This window comes from Sebastes umbrosus, chromosome 19 (genome assembly GCF_015220745.1).
Source record: "Sebastes umbrosus isolate fSebUmb1 chromosome 19, fSebUmb1.pri, whole genome shotgun sequence".
In the NCBI taxonomy this organism is placed as follows: domain Eukaryota; kingdom Metazoa; phylum Chordata; class Actinopteri; order Perciformes; family Sebastidae; genus Sebastes; species Sebastes umbrosus.
In genome coordinates, this window is record NC_051287.1 from 5,011,924 (window position 1) to 5,027,280 (window position 15,357).

At 35.7% G+C, this 15,357-nt stretch overlaps 2 protein-coding genes across 3 annotated transcripts; one reads left to right on the forward strand and one right to left on the reverse strand.

Moving 5' to 3' along the window:
* Positions 1-1,512: 1,512 nt before the first annotated feature.
* Positions 1,513-2,970, reverse strand: foxd1 (forkhead box D1). Its single transcript, XM_037751953.1, has one exon. It carries the CDS (start codon positions 2,580-2,582, stop codon positions 1,578-1,580), a length of 1,005 nt encoding a protein of 334 aa, XP_037607881.1. The 5' UTR covers positions 2,583-2,970; the 3' UTR covers positions 1,513-1,577.
* Positions 2,971-10,254: 7,284 nt separating this feature from the next.
* On the forward strand, positions 10,255-15,242 carry btf3 (basic transcription factor 3). 2 transcript variants are annotated; one of them, XM_037753384.1, is made up of 6 exons: positions 10,255-10,344; positions 12,297-12,365; positions 12,711-12,824; positions 12,925-13,126; positions 13,791-13,847; positions 14,728-15,242. In XM_037753384.1, the coding sequence occupies exons 2-6, from the start codon at positions 12,297-12,299 to the stop codon at positions 14,772-14,774; spliced, it is 489 nt and encodes a 162-aa protein (XP_037609312.1). In that variant the 5' UTR covers positions 10,255-10,344; the 3' UTR covers positions 14,775-15,242. The 2 variants fall into 2 exon arrangements, with proteins under 2 accessions (XP_037609312.1, XP_037609311.1); XM_037753383.1 differs by having other exon boundaries at positions 10,265-10,407.
* Positions 15,243-15,357: the final 115 nt, after the last annotated feature.

Consider the following 15,357-nt stretch of genomic DNA (forward strand, 5'->3'; position numbering starts at 1 on the left):
CCTGAAGCTGCAAAATACAGCCTCTGTCTCACCCCAACGACACCTTCACTGTAATTACGAGGATGAGTGTGAGAGAGGTCAGATGGACACGCAGGCCTCGTGTGTGCATGATCCCAAAGTGACATTATAGAGTGTGCAACCTCTGAACAAACTGTTTGATCACATAAATAAATGCATAAATGTCTCTTTTCAAACACGATTTTTGAAATTAAAACACTTTCCAACCCAACTTCAAGGAATATACAAGGAACTTGACTCTGGTATTTTGTTGCTCTCAATGACCTTACACATAGTTTTCCAATAAAAATGTACAGAAAGATTGATAGAAATAGACATTGCTGTTAAAAAGCTGAGCAAAAATCGGTTGAAAACAATAAATATAGAGCTATTATGCACATATAAGTAGGAGACAAAATGTCTGCAAAGATGAAGCAACTGGTTCGTTAAGTGTTTTGTCATGGTCAGTACTAACAACAGCAGAATACATTAGTTTAAAAAGGGTCTTTTCATGAAATGTCATGGATCATGTGGGCATCAGCCTCCTTGAGCATGACTGACGCTCAAACTTTCCAAGGTGTTATCTTAAAATGAAATGAAGATAAACACTTGCAACTTAAGGTTTTTGGCAACATTAATTACTATTAGCCTCCTAAGTATAAACCCTTGCAATCTCAACGTTATTTAATAAATATATTTGCAAACAAATTACCTTTTCTTTTGCAAACACGATTTCGGAAATGAAAACACTTTCCAACCCAACTCAAAGCCATACAGGTGTTATCTTATACTGTATCAGCTCAATGATTAGCACAATCTCAATGTAAAGACATGGTAAAATAAAGAAAAGCAACTTTTTTTGGCAACATTAATTACTATTAGCCTCCTAAGTATAAACCCTAACAGGCGCAGCAATCTCAACGTTATTTAATAAATATATTTCCAAACAAATTACCTTTTTTTTTTGCAAAACGAAATTTATTCTTGTTGAAAAACAAACTGTGTAAAAATATCACACTTCAATTACACAAACTTGCCAAAAAAAAATGTACAATGTTTAATTACTGAAATAAACACACACTGCATATTATTATTATTGTTATTATAAATGTTTGACTTTGCTCTCTTGTGTTTTTTTCTTTTAATACAAAGTTCAAATCAAAACCATTAAAAAAAAAAAAGTTTTGATTTCTCCAAACTAAATTAAAAAAAAAAAAACATGGATGTGTTTTTAACACAAATACATTATTATTATTATCAGCCTATTTTTCAAAAACATGTGATCATTTATAACCTGTCCATTAAGTCGTTATCCTGAGACGCCCTAAAAACAGTGACTGAAACGAATTGATGGAAAATACAAGTGGTCAAAAAGTCTGAAAATAATGAACATAAATATATATATTTTTTAAAAACAGCATGAATATATAGGCACAAATAGTGTTTTTTTCTTTTTTTATGTCCATCATTCAGCTGCAAAAAACAAACATACAAAAATAATCCTACCTTCAAAGAGGGGGTGTTTTTGTTGCTGTTTTTTTTTTTAAGTTTCTTGAAAAAGTTTTGTTGTTAAGACATTTTTAACAGTCGCTCACAAGTCTGTTGGTGTTGGTGTTGGTGTTGGGAAAGTTTTCTACTGGGTGTAAAACTGGAGGCCCCAGAGAGGATGGAGAAGTCCTGGAGGGGCTCATAGACCCTCCTATGATGCTCTCTATGGAGAAAGGAGACCTCTGCACAGGAGAGCTGGACTTGTGCACCGGTGCTGCTGCAGCATGCACGCTGGCTGCTGCAGCCTGCAGACTGGAGCTGATCTGCGGGTAAAACCTACTCCTGCAGTCCGTGGTGGTGGTGTGCATCAAAGACGGTGCAGGGATAAGGGTTTGTGCGTGTGCATGTGCATGCCTGGAGTGCTGTTGTTGCTGCTGCAATGCAAAAAGTGCATTGTGCGTATGATAGGACTGCAGCTGGATGCCATATCCTCCGCAGCCGTACGGTCCGTACCCGTACGCAGCTGCAGCGGCTGCGGGGATAAAGCCTCCGTGTTCCCGCAGCAGCAAGTCCTGCGCCTGCTGCCTCTTGAAGCGCTTCCTCCTGCGCAGAAAGCTCCCGTTGTCGAACATATCTGCAGACTCCGGATCCAAGGTCCAGTAGTTGCCTTTACCTGGGTTCCCTGGCTCTCTGGGGATCTTCACGAAGCAGTCATTTAGAGACAAGTTGTGTCTGATGGAGTTCTGCCATGCTGGGAACTTCTCTCTGTAGTAGGGGAAACGGTTACTGATGAAGTCGCAGATCTCGCTGAGAGTGAGGCGCTTCTTGGGGCTCTGCAGGATGGCCATGGTGATTAAGGCGATGTAGGAGTAAGGAGGCTTCACCAGGGTGTTCTTGCATGCAGGCTTGTTGTAGGAGGATGAGGTGGAGGTGTCCAGAGGAAGAGGAGGAGAGGAACCGTGCAGCTGTGCCACCTCGTCCACGTAGGAGGAGCGCGTCTGGTTGTCTCCATCTCCATCTCCATCTTCTCCCACCACGTCTATGTCGGTCTCTTCCGAAAGGATGGAGGCATCCGACATCTCTGAGCTCAGAGTCATGGCTCCACCACACCACACAGCCGCGCGCTCCAGATGAGGAAGATGATGAGATGCGCAAAAGCTCTCTCTCTCTCTCTCTCTCTTCAGCAACTCATATACCCTGTTTGCTCGCTATTTCCATATGTTTTCAGGGTTTCTTTATTCGCCGACTAAACGAACAGTCCCGTTGATGCTTTACTGAGGGATAAAATGTGCCGGCAAACGGGCCAAACCTTGAATCACATAGTGGGCGGATCTTCTCCTGGTTTTTATACCACCGCCCTGATCACATGGGTGGAGGAAACAAGCGCACACACACACAGTCACATGATATTGATCTTGCCCAGTTAGGTTGTTTTTTTTTAAAAGTTTTTTTTTTTTAAGTTTTCTTTATTTATTGTTTTATTTTTTATTTATTTCATTTTTTTTTTCTCCATTTAGTTTTATACATATTTCATTTTATTCTATTTTGTTATGATGAAAAGGAAGAAAAGAAAAGAGAAAAAAGGGGAAAAAACATGATATTGATCTTGCCCAGTTGTATTGGCTTTTTTTAAAGTTTTAAAGTTTTCTTTATTTATTTTCTTTATTTTCTTTATTTTCTTTATTTTCTTTATTCATTTCTTTATTTCTTTATTTCTTTTTTATTTCTTTAATTTATTTTTCTCTCCATTTTGTGTTATCCATATTTAATTTTATTTTATTTTGTTATGAGGAAAAGGAAGAAAAATAAAAAAATAAGGAAAAAATAAATAAATAAATATAAAGAAAAAAAGAAGGAAAAAAAATATTTAAAAAAATATATAATAAAAAATAAAAAATAATATATAAAAAACAAATATATATATATATATATATATATATATATATATATATATATATAAAGAAAAAAACAACTCCTCAACTGGCGGGCCATGATGCCTCAACACCAACTGGGCTCCTCCTCCATCTCCTCTCTCCTCCCTCCAACGATTTCCTAACTATGGATAGAAAAGGGCATAAACCCTGAGCTATCAAACCAGGCTCACGAATTTACGACGACATGGGGACGAAACGTCACCGAGGCAAAATGAGAAGAGAGAGAAAAAATGAAATAACACAAAAGGTCTTTGAAAATTAACTGAGTGGTTTAAAAAAAAAAAAAAAAAAAAAAAGTTTGGTGTGGCCTACATCTTTTTTTGTGGTGGCCTGTAGTCTGCATTAATCTGGAGTTTTTATTCCACCACAGAGTTTTGCGCAAAAATAGATGCTGGAAGATAAAAAAAACACCTTTAGGAAAGTCTAATCGTTTTATTTATTTATGCTTATTAAAGGAGCATGTTTTAATTTTTAATGTCCAGAAACAACACATCAAAATACTTTGGATTTTTTTTTCTACAGAAATATAAAATTATAATATAAATATATATAAAAATATATAAATATTAGCTTTTATTCCACCACAGTGTTTTGCGCAAAAATAGATGCTGGGAGATTAAAAAAAACATCTTTAGGAAAGTCTAATTACTGGTGTGGCCACTGCTAAAATCGCAGCATATCTTTACAATTGTTTTATTTATTTAGGGTTATTAAAGGAGCATATTTTAATTTTGAATGTACAGAAACAAGACATCAAAATACTTGGGATTTAAAAAAAAAAAAAGGTTTCTGCAGGAATATACATCTTGACAATCGTTTTATTTATTTAGGCTTATTAAAGGAGCACATTTTCATTTTTAATGTGCAGAAACAACACATCAAAATACTTGGGATTTAAAAAAAAAAAAAAAAATTCTGCAGATATGCAAGATTTTACTAATAAAAGAAACCTGCGTTCTTTAATATGAATGCCTTCTGAGACTGGTGCACCATATCCAGGCAGCTCAGTTTGCGTGATCCGGTAGTTATCTAGATTATCCGCGAGCCATTTGTAATGGAAAAGAGTCAGCTGTTAACTCGAATCAGTCACGGGTCACGCAGAGCATGCAAGCTCCACATATAAGGCCTCTGCCGTGCGTCTGGAGCATGGTGCTGCTGCTGCTGCATGTGTGTATGTGCAGACATTTATTTTATTTTATGGAGTTGGGAGGATGCAATGAATATTTTAAATAGGTGTAAAAAAAAAAAACATTAAAAAAAAAGTTTTACAAGTTAATCACATAAAAGAAAAAAAAGTGTTCATCTTAAATTAGTTAAAAATTGCACAATATGTTTAGGCCCATTAAAAAGCAGTATAATATCCTACGTAACATATCTACTCTAATTGTCTAAATTAAAATGGATCCTAATTAAAACACGTGAAGCTCACACATTCATGTTTGTTGTTTTATACTATTATAACGGTTCATTATTAGATGAGTAAAAGACGAGTAAGAGTGAGGTAATAAAGTATGAATTATGTTTTATTATGATTTTATTCTGAATGTCGCTGCTGTTCAGCTTTTCTTTAAAATGTGACTGTATTGGTAAAGTTGGCTGAAAATGATTTTGCAACTTTCCATTTTTTTGTGAGAGCAAACAGCAGACATGCACTTTATTTATTTTTTTAGCAAAAAACATTTTAAACAAAGTAAACACATTTACCAAAATATTACACTCTATGTTTAATTAAATTATTAAATAAAAATAAAAAAACTTTCTTAAACTTATGTTCATTTTATTTCTCATTTTTTCTTTTCCAAAAAAAGATAAATGCATAAATGCAGTTTGGCTTAAAACACATTCGCACTTCTAATAAAAAATCTATGCATACATTTTCTTATGATGACTTTATTTCTAACTGATATATTCAGGTGCTGAGTGGCACCTTCAGTAACTTTTTTCAGAGGTTCCCATTTGAGCAGCGCCACCTGGCGGTGAACTTGTCTCACATTTAAAACACTTCTGGCCCATAAAAGTGAGAAACTGTTGCAGCTTTCACAACCAGCAACTCAGTACTAACTTCCCTTAAACTAACCATTTTTAATATAGAGTTTGGTGTAAAGTATTTCTGACTTATCATCCTGGTAATGAAGATGTAAACTACAGGCTTCTATAAATAATAATGCATTTTTAAGCGTAATAACTAATAATAATGAATGAGAAAGTTCTGAGGGAAAAAATACAAAAAAATATTTTATGTAATTTCTGCTGCTAACACTGATTGTTATTTGTCTTTATCATCATATTATTATTATTATTATTTTATTTATTATTCATCATTTCTGCCACTTCACAGTTTGAAATGAAAGTCTATAGTCTGCACTAAAATAAACTCAATATTCTATATTGATTATTGGTTTTCAATCTATGGACACAATTTAATCTGATGAAAAACATTTAAAGAAAAAGTTAGACACACATTTGCTGCACAATTTATATGAGTTAATTAATAATTAAATATTTTTTTCATTAGTTATTTAAAATAAAGTGAATGAATCAATGCTGTTCATAAATGCAGATAATGAGAAATTGTGTCGACGAGACTGATGTTGTTTTAATCGATTATAGTTTTGCCTGATCACTTTTCATATCGCCTCACTGATTTGACCCTAATAATCAATATAATAATCAATAAGCAGTCTGCATGGATTGTGTGATGATTTAAGAAGTGTGTTGTGTTTAATCAGCAATCATGTGTTTATCAAATAAAACTTCAACCTTCAGTGAAAATAAGTTGACTTTTTAAATGTATATTTGTTTTATGAACTTGTCCTACCATTTTACCACTTCTATTATTATTGATATGTTCTGTGATGTTATGTTTTAGCAGTTGACATATTTTTTACTTTATTTATCTGCTTTTATTGTCTTGTGAAGCACTTTGTAACATCTGTTTTGAGGAGTGCTATATAAATACATTTATTATATATTATTATTATTTAAACTTTATTACTCAAGAACATTTGTACATCAAGTCAACATCAGACGTTTAATTTATTTTATTTTATAAGTTAGTTTAATTGTTAGAAACTATTCAAAAGCTAAGTGTATTTCGATTTAATAAAGTGAAGTTTATGGATTTAGGATTTTTTCTTTCTCTATGAGCCAACACCTCCAACAGCAGCAGCAGCATGTGTGGTAAGCCTCCTCTAAAGTGTTTCTAAAATCCAGGGTGCATATTGTATATGTGCATCATTAGTATGTAAAATGAATTTGATGCTGATGTTGTGACATCATATTTACAGGCAGTGACATCATTGGAAGGTTTTAGTGACAGTCCATCAGAAGATTAAATGCTTCTCTCTAGACTCCTTTATGTTATAATGTTCAACATCATATACACAGAAACCTTCAGAGATACACTTATAGTTTAACAGACCAGAATGCAGTGCAGTCACAAGACAAACACACACAGTACCGGATCTACTGGACTAAAGCTGATCTGAGGTGAAATATCCTTTGAATTCAAAGACATTGCTCAATGATATCATTTCCCCCCATTTGACCCAACAAGTACAGCACACACGCACTCTTACTACTTTCTCAACAAAACCTTTTCACTTTCACCGCAGCAAACAGTTGAATGATAAGAGGTCAAAGGGTCACGATATAGGTGCAAGTTTTTCAAGGGAGAACCGGTGCCATGTGCACATTAGGATATGATGGACATCTTTTATGTGCTTATGTGTTTAATGGAGAATAGAGTAAAAGGATAATTTAGTTATTTGTCATCATGAGACGTCTTATGAAATAACCTCATCAGCACACTAGGGTATTGGTTTATACTAAAATTCCTTCTGCTCTCAGGTGCCTAACATTTCTTATGGCCACTCTTCTTGTGCTGTATTCCATCAGCGGCGTCTCATACTTTTACTAAGCAACACAAACAAACAAGGTAGTGGAAATATTTCTTAGTGGTTTGATTTTGATTTGCCCTCCTTTTGAGGCATGCTTAAGACTTAAGGAGAGTTAAACAATGTATTTAATAATTTTAATAAAGGGTGGGGTTTATTCCTGATGTCATCCCCAGAATAGAATCAAAAGATTCTAGATAAAAAGTTGCTGATCCTCTGATAAACATCCCATCAGCCGAGTTATCCACAGCCCAGAAGACCTCTGAATGGGGAGTCTTCTGAAGGTGTCATATGTTGCTCCAAATGACCAGGACACACATTGTTTTTACTGAGTCCACCCCTCTGGCAATCATGGAGGCGTCCACTTATTAGCACCTCTCACTTTGAGGTATTTCTCCTTCAATGATCGTTCATATTTAAAATTCTGCAGGTTGCAAATAATCCTGAGGAGAACATGGGGGTCTTGTTGCCCTGAGTTGGCATTGGATCATAATCCTTCATCGATGACCTGACAAAAGAGCGCTGAAAATACACAAATACGAGACTTGTAAGCAATCAGTTCACTCTCCAGACTACATCAAACATCTCTCCACATTGTCCACCTGCAAGTGCTTCACAGTAAAAGCCTTCCACTCTTGGAGATGGAGAAGCTGACAAAAAGCAGCTGGATGAAGATGACATTAACAGACTACACAGACTACACAGACGTGTTTGGGGTATCGCCTGGCGTGCTTGTTGTCTAATCAGACTTTTTGCCATTGAAAGGTGTGAATAATTGCAATATTATATCATTATTGTATTTATGATGTTAAGGCAAAAAACTTTTTTTGTTCATTTTCCTTTTGTCTTTTCTCTATTCTTTTTTTCTTTTTTTTGTGGTTAAATTGCCATGTCATCATATTGTGGTGTTTGTTAAGTGTATTTTGCCTTTATTAAATTTTTTAAAAAAAGCAAAAGTAATTTTGATTTCATCGTAATGTAACACAGTGCATTCCAGGGGTTTGTAGAGCACCCAGTGAAGTTATAGCTTATAACTGGATCTCTAGTTATATCTCTAGATCTTCATTAACCAAATTATGGAGTAGCTTTTCACATCTATCAATAAACTGTTCATCTGTCAAATTTTTCAAAAGTCACTTAAAGGGTAATTTAATCGCTGTCTTGTAATTGCTTTTCCCCATGTTGTCCATGTATCTGTTTTTATGTTTTTTATTTTTTCCCACTCACAATGTTGTTTGGTAACGATTGCCCAGAAATCATTATAGATATTTAAATCAATATCCTCCTCACAAACACTAACCATACACTTCTACGCAACACACACACACACACACACACACACACTTATCTTTTTTGATATATTTACTGTATTGTTATTGTTGTTATTATATATATTTTGTCCTAATTGTTTGTTATCACTATTATGTAGTCATTTTATTTCTTTATATTAATCTTGTGTCTAGGTGGAGGCTTCAGATAAACCCAGTGGGTTTTTTGCCTCTTCCTGCACTGTATATTATTCATTTATTTTTTTGTTATGTTGTGTAGTCTTAAATTGTGCAAAACAAATAAACAAATAACAGACTTTTTTTTCTTAAATATGCAGTGAAATTTAGTTAAACTAAAATGAGTTCACTTTTATTTTATAGTGCATGTCTTCTCAATCTGGAGCAGCACAAAACCAAAACTGTCCTAACTCCCTAATCTGAACCTTTATTGAAAGTTTCAAATGGTGAAGTTATATTTTATAACATTTAAGTTTTTCTTAAATATGCTTTGAAATTTAGTTAAACTAAAATTAGTTAACTTTTATTTGATAGTGCATGTCTTCTCAATCTGGAGCAGCACAAAACCAAAGATGTCCTAACTCCCTAATCTGAATCTTATTGTCTAAGTATTTTCCGTATTTTGTTTGTGGTTAAATTGCCATGTCATCATATTGTGGTGTTTGTTAAGTGTATTTTGCTTGTATTAAATTTTTAAAAAAGGCAAACGTAATTTTGATTTCATCATAATTGCCCTGCACTATATTCAGTTTTAACAGTTTTCTTCATCTCTTTGTATTTTTATATCTGGTATATTTTTTTGTACTTTGCACTACTAACTTTTTTTACTGCCTTTTTACTAACATGTTTTGCACTATGGAACTGTGATGCTGGAAACTTGAATTTCCCTCGGGATCAATACAGTTACTATCTATCTATCTATCCATCTATCTATCTATCTATTTATCTATCTATTTATCTATCTATCTATCTATCTATTTATCTATCTATCTATCTATCTATCTATCTATCTATCTATCTATTTATCTATCTATTTATCTATCTATCTATCTATCTATTTATCTATCTATCTATCTATCTATTTATCTATCTATCTATCTATCTATCTATTTATCTATCTATCTATCTATCTATCTATCTATCTATCTATCTATCTATTTATTTATCTATCTATCTATCTATCTATCTATCTATCTATCTATTTATCTATCTATTTATCTATCTATCTATCTATCTATCTATCTATCTATCTATCTATCTATTTATCTATCTATTTATCTATCTATCTATCTATCTATCTATCTATCTATCTATTTATCTATCTATTTATCTATCTATTTATCTATCTATCTATCTATCTATTTATCTATCTATTTATCTATCTATCTATCTATCTATCTAATGTAAAACAGTACATTCAAGGGGCTTGTAGAAGAACCAGTGAAGTTATAGTTTATAACAGACTTTATATATTTTTTTCTTAAATATGCATTGAAATTTAGTTAAACTAAAATTAGTTAACTTTTATTTTATAGTGCATGTCTTCTCAATCTGGAGCACAAAACCCAAACTGTCCTAATCTGAACCTTTATTGATTTGGTGAAAGTGTTGCCTGCGAAGCTGAACTTCGGGCAGGAAAACCTCCCTCTACAAGAATGCGCTTTTTGCTGTAACTACGTCACTTCCGGCCTCCTCTCTCGCTTCCATCTTGCTCCTCCGCATGTGTCTGCTGTTAGTTTACAGGTCAGTGAGGAGCTTTAAATACCTTCTTCTCCGCACTGTTTCCTCCCGAACCGACGGCGAGAGGTAAACCAAAGCCTTTTCTCACTAGATGGCTGAAGTCTGGCTCGGTGTGAAGCTAACTTTACTGATAACGTGTGTGTTTGTGTGACGGGTTAGCTAACGAGCTAGCTGAAGTTAGCATACAAGTTCTTGCACAGAAAGCTAAAACCACACCTTGTTTCTGCACAAAGGTCTGCTCAAATAGTCCTTAAACTCTATCCTAAACCTACCAGACGTTCACTATTTAGTTTGTTATTCTGTTATGTGGCTATCCTCTGTTTGTTTCCCACAATACAGACAACATAGAAGAGGAACTGTTAGCTTTCTGTGGCTAATTAACCAAACTTAGCTCATCTGGCTGTGACACTGACAGCTCCTCTTTGGCTTTATAATGTGTGCTTTACTGCTTTGAATATGGTTTAACTGCTGATTACCACACCCACACCACAGCTCCTGCTCCTCCCTGTGTGTGTTTACATGTGATAACATGCCATCACTTGTTTACACCTTGTTAATCATTAGGATGGGAGGTATTGGAGATAAGATAAGGTATTAAGATCAGATATTCCTTTATTAGTCCCACAGTGGGGACATTTGCAGTGTACAGCAGCAAAGGGGATAGTGCAAAAAACAATATGCATCAGTGTAACAAAATATGAACCATTTAAATAGAAGAAAGTATAAAAATAGGAGCAGTATATACAGTATTGACAATAAACACACTATTAACAAAATTGCACAAGTGGAAAATGATATTGCACAGTGAGAAAGAAATGAAATTTCACCTGAAAATATCAGGTTATTGTCAGTTTTTTGGTGTGTATGTGGTCTACTGGGAGCATAATAATACATGGCTACACTGTATGCATGTATTGTTGTAAATATTTGAGAGCTCATAATTTAAATTTCATTTTCTATATCAATTTATAGGGAAAAAAGGTGCAGAGATGTGTTTAACATGGTTGTTATATGTCTGGTACATACTACAGTAATGTGGCAATGTGATACATGCTGCACTGTAGTTATATGATCATGCCATAGTTGGTATAGATAGATTGTATAATGTTACTCTACTTATTTTTTTTTTTAATGTTTTTTAAGTTTGCACATTTGCATGACAAAATAGGGATATCAACACTTCTTTGTAATGAAGTTGTTGTTATGCTATTTCCTTTTGGCTGATTTGCCAGAGAGGCAGCTCAATGAAGAATAAAATCAATCAGCACTTTGTATATGTATAACATGATTGTCAGCATGTCACATTTCAGCTGCACCTGGTGTGTTTGTGTTGCCATAATTCATTTTGTCGGAAGGAATGGGATCAGATACACAGCCACCTAGTTACGATAAAGCCCACAAGAAGAAGGCCATTCACCTGATGTCTATCACCTTGCTACCATCTTTCCAATATCTGTTACACACCATGCATGTAAACCATATTGTTTGTATTTTGGGTTAGATTTTCCAACACTATAGTTTGTGTTTGCAGTGCTCAAATGAGATCAGAGCTTTCAGTCGGCACATGAATGAACCAGATCAGGCAAAGTGCTAGTCACTAAATGCACCTGCCTCAATTTGTTACTTGATATCAGACAACTAAGATTGTTTTGGTACAGATGTCTCATTTATATCCTCACTTGCATGGTGTGCTTCGTGCCTGCTTTGTGCTGTATTTTCAGCAGCCACGTGAAGTTGTGTGAATTACCCCAAACATGTTTTTCTATTGTCACCGTATTGTTTTTATGTTATCATAAGTTTGTAATGTCTGTGAGAAAGACTAGAGAATATTGCAGCATTACATGAGTTAATTGCTAAATATCTGAAAATCTATTTTAAAAGTTTGTTAAACATGGAGGCTGTCAGTATAAAGATACATTTAACATAAATCTTATGTAATATACTTTATTTTTCAGATGAAAGAAGCAATTATGAATCAAGAAAAACTTGCTAAACTACAAGCACAAGTCCGCATCGGCGGAAAGGTAAGTGACTTATTTTATCGCAGGTTACATGAAATGCTTGATTTCCTGCAAAGCGCTCTGCTGCTATCTTAATGCTTTAAGTCATGTCAGGCAGTGCAGCTAAATACATTAAGCTCTGAACAAGTTTTTAAAGGAAGCTTCCATAACAACAGACCGTTATATCTCTAGTTTGTGTTACTGTGGGCCGTAGAGTAAACTAAAATACAAAGACTATAAACAGCCATTAGCTTTAAGGCCCAAGAAGTCCCACATCTAGCCCACAACTTATGATGGATGCAGAAGATGATGAATGAGTTAAGAACTGGAGGTTTACACAGAGACATGTTTATATGAATGTCCCCATAGGGAAGTGCTCGCAGAAAGAAGAAGGTTGTACACAGAACGGCAACCGCAGATGACAAAAAGCTCCAGTTCTCCTTGAAGAAACTCGGTGTCAACAATATCTCTGGTATTGAGGAGGTAGGCATAAACATTCATCTCAGCTTTGTCCCACTGCGAATCTGTTTCAGTACTGCTTGTTATTTTGTTGTTAACGGTGTAAAACTTTGGTCTGCTCCAGGTTAACATGTTTACAAATCAAGGAACAGTGATCCACTTCAACAATCCCAAAGTGCAGGCCTCCCTCGCTGCCAACACCTTCACCATCACCGGCCACGCTGAGACCAAACAGCTGACCGAGATGCTGCCGGGCATCCTGAACCAGCTGGGAGCCGACAGCCTGACGAGCCTCAGGAGACTCGCTGAGGCGCTGCCCAAACAGGGTCAGTAACCTGTCACACTGAAGCTTGTTGAATGAAGTTTAGCATATGTGACACTGCAGATTTCTGAGCTGTTTCCAGAACAGAAGTGCTTGCCATCCTATCGCAGAAGAATGCAGTTCTCGCAGACGTCTGCAAAATGTCAAAAGTTTTTGATACCAAATCACAGCATGGCTTTTTTCTATGGTGTTCCTCAAGGTCTTGGTGTCTTAATGTGGTATTTTGCAGAGATTATTGATAATATTGATCAATTGCAACAACTTATGAGACATAAGTGAGCATGGGGATGACCATCATATAATGTTCTAAGACCTTATACACTTTCAAAATGTATTTAAAATAATGAATTAATTACTTCCAGTTTATTTCTGATGTATGACTAGAACAACTTGACACACAGTGCTGAGCAGCATCTCAAATTAATCTTCAAGCTCCCAGCTTTCAGATGATGTACACCACTTCTATGTGACATCTACTGTTGACCTGCTATCTCCCCCTAAAGACCCCTTGTACCCCCCTAAAAAAGACAAAAATGTCTCTTTGAAATAGAGTGGAAAAGGTTAAAGAGACGAGTCTTGCTATCAGGATTTAACTTTGATTGTTTTATGGCCACGTCACCATTTAAACTGCTCTTCAAGGTTCTCACGGATCTTTTTTGTTGTTGCAGCTGCAGATGGAAAAGCGCCGATTGCAACAATAGAAGAAGAAGATGATGACGTTCCAGGTGAGCAAATGAATCATCTGTCCATTCACAATTATTTGTTCCACCAGTCCAAATAAAAGATTACTCCTTCGCGGTCTTATTTGGAAATACTCCTTCACACTTGTCCATTATGGAGCACGTCTTTTCCCCTTCATCTCAGTTAAATAACCATGGCAGGTTTGTTTTCTTTTGGCTTGTGAAAAGGGGTCAAATGAAGGGGCTTCATCAATGACTTTAGAATGATGGTGCAATGTTTGATTCTCGTGTTCATTGTTTATAAGATCTTAAGATCCAGTTTGCTTTTCTTTGTGAGGAAAATAGGCCAAACACATGAGGTTGCCATTACAATAATCTCGGCTTTTCCCAGGACTTGTCTCCCCGTAACCGGTGCTCTCACTAATGTAACAAACGATTACACATGTATTCAGCAATGGGAGCAGTCGGAGCCTGATGGCACTGGGGTTAACAGCCATCGCCATCATGTTGTTATTGGAGTTAAGTTTCCTTTTTGTTCTCCCACTGAAGGAACATGTTTACTCAGACCTCTTTGAATTGTTTCCATTTTAACCCTCGACCCCTTTGAGCCAAAAACTTTGAAAGGCAGATTTCTCACATTTCATGGAGTAATTGAAGCCAACCTTTTGATGCTTTACGCCATAATTTTTACAGCTGCTTTCAGTAGTTGTGCGGTGCCTCATCTGCCGAGCACATTGCAGTCTGTGCGGGAGTAGTGGGGAAAGATGAGCAAGTCATTTGGATTGCATTACACCTCGTATCACGTTTCACATAAACACACTTTTCCTGAATTGTGCTCTGGCACCTCTGAGAGTCGTTTGCGCAGATGGACATGCCTCTTCTCTCCGACTCAATCAATTTACCACTGAATCTTTTGTTGTTTCAGACCTGGTGGAGAATTTCGATGAAGCATCCAAGGATGAGGCTAACTAGGGGAAGCGGGACTCCCTGAAGTGTCAAAACTTGACAGGACCATGTGAGGCACAAGATGTTTTTCTGTCTATTTCGAGGGGTGGAAAGCTAACAGTTAAAGTACCTGAGAAGATGGAACATCTGTCAACTTGAGCATTATGTAAAATGTGCAACACCTGAACCAAGTACTTGCCTACTCTTGTTAATTATTTTTGAGTAATTTTCTAGAATAGTACTCTGAAGTATTAAAAAGCGGGGGTGGCAGTATTTAAGGTATTTTAGTACTCATTCCACTACTTTTCCACCAGACTCCCCAAATGCTTGTTGTGCTCTGTATGTCCAGTTAGAGTGAACGATTGTGTGTGTAAAATGTGACGTTTAAGGCTCCTGCTGTACATGTTTTTTCTCCATGTTACTGAACCTTAATTCTTTGTGGCCTCACTTCATCACCATATCTGGAATAAACCTTTGCTACTGTCAATAAATAAACACAATTTCTGTCTGTTTTGTTCCGCTCAAGTACGATTCAGCTGAAGTGCTGTAGTTACTCTTCTGTAAATTGGTCAGCATCCTTAAAGGGATAGTTCGGGTGTTTTGAAGTAGG

Bases quoted from the DNA above. Each gene is read 5' to 3' on its own strand.
- foxd1 (XM_037751953.1), bottom strand. From the start codon at position 2,582: ATGACTCTGAGCTCAGAGATGTCGGATGCCTCCATCCTTTCGGAAGAG.
- btf3 (XM_037753384.1), top strand. From the start codon at position 12,297: ATGAAAGAAGCAATTATGAATCAAGAAAAACTTGCTAAACTACAAGCA. The intron at 12,366-12,710 runs GTAAGTGACTTA...ATGTCCCCATAG, and splicing joins AAGTCCGCATCGGCGGAAAG to GGAAGTGCTCGCAGAAAGAA. The intron at 13,127-13,790 runs GTCAGTAACCTG...TTGTTGTTGCAG, and splicing joins TGAGGCGCTGCCCAAACAGG to CTGCAGATGGAAAAGCGCCG.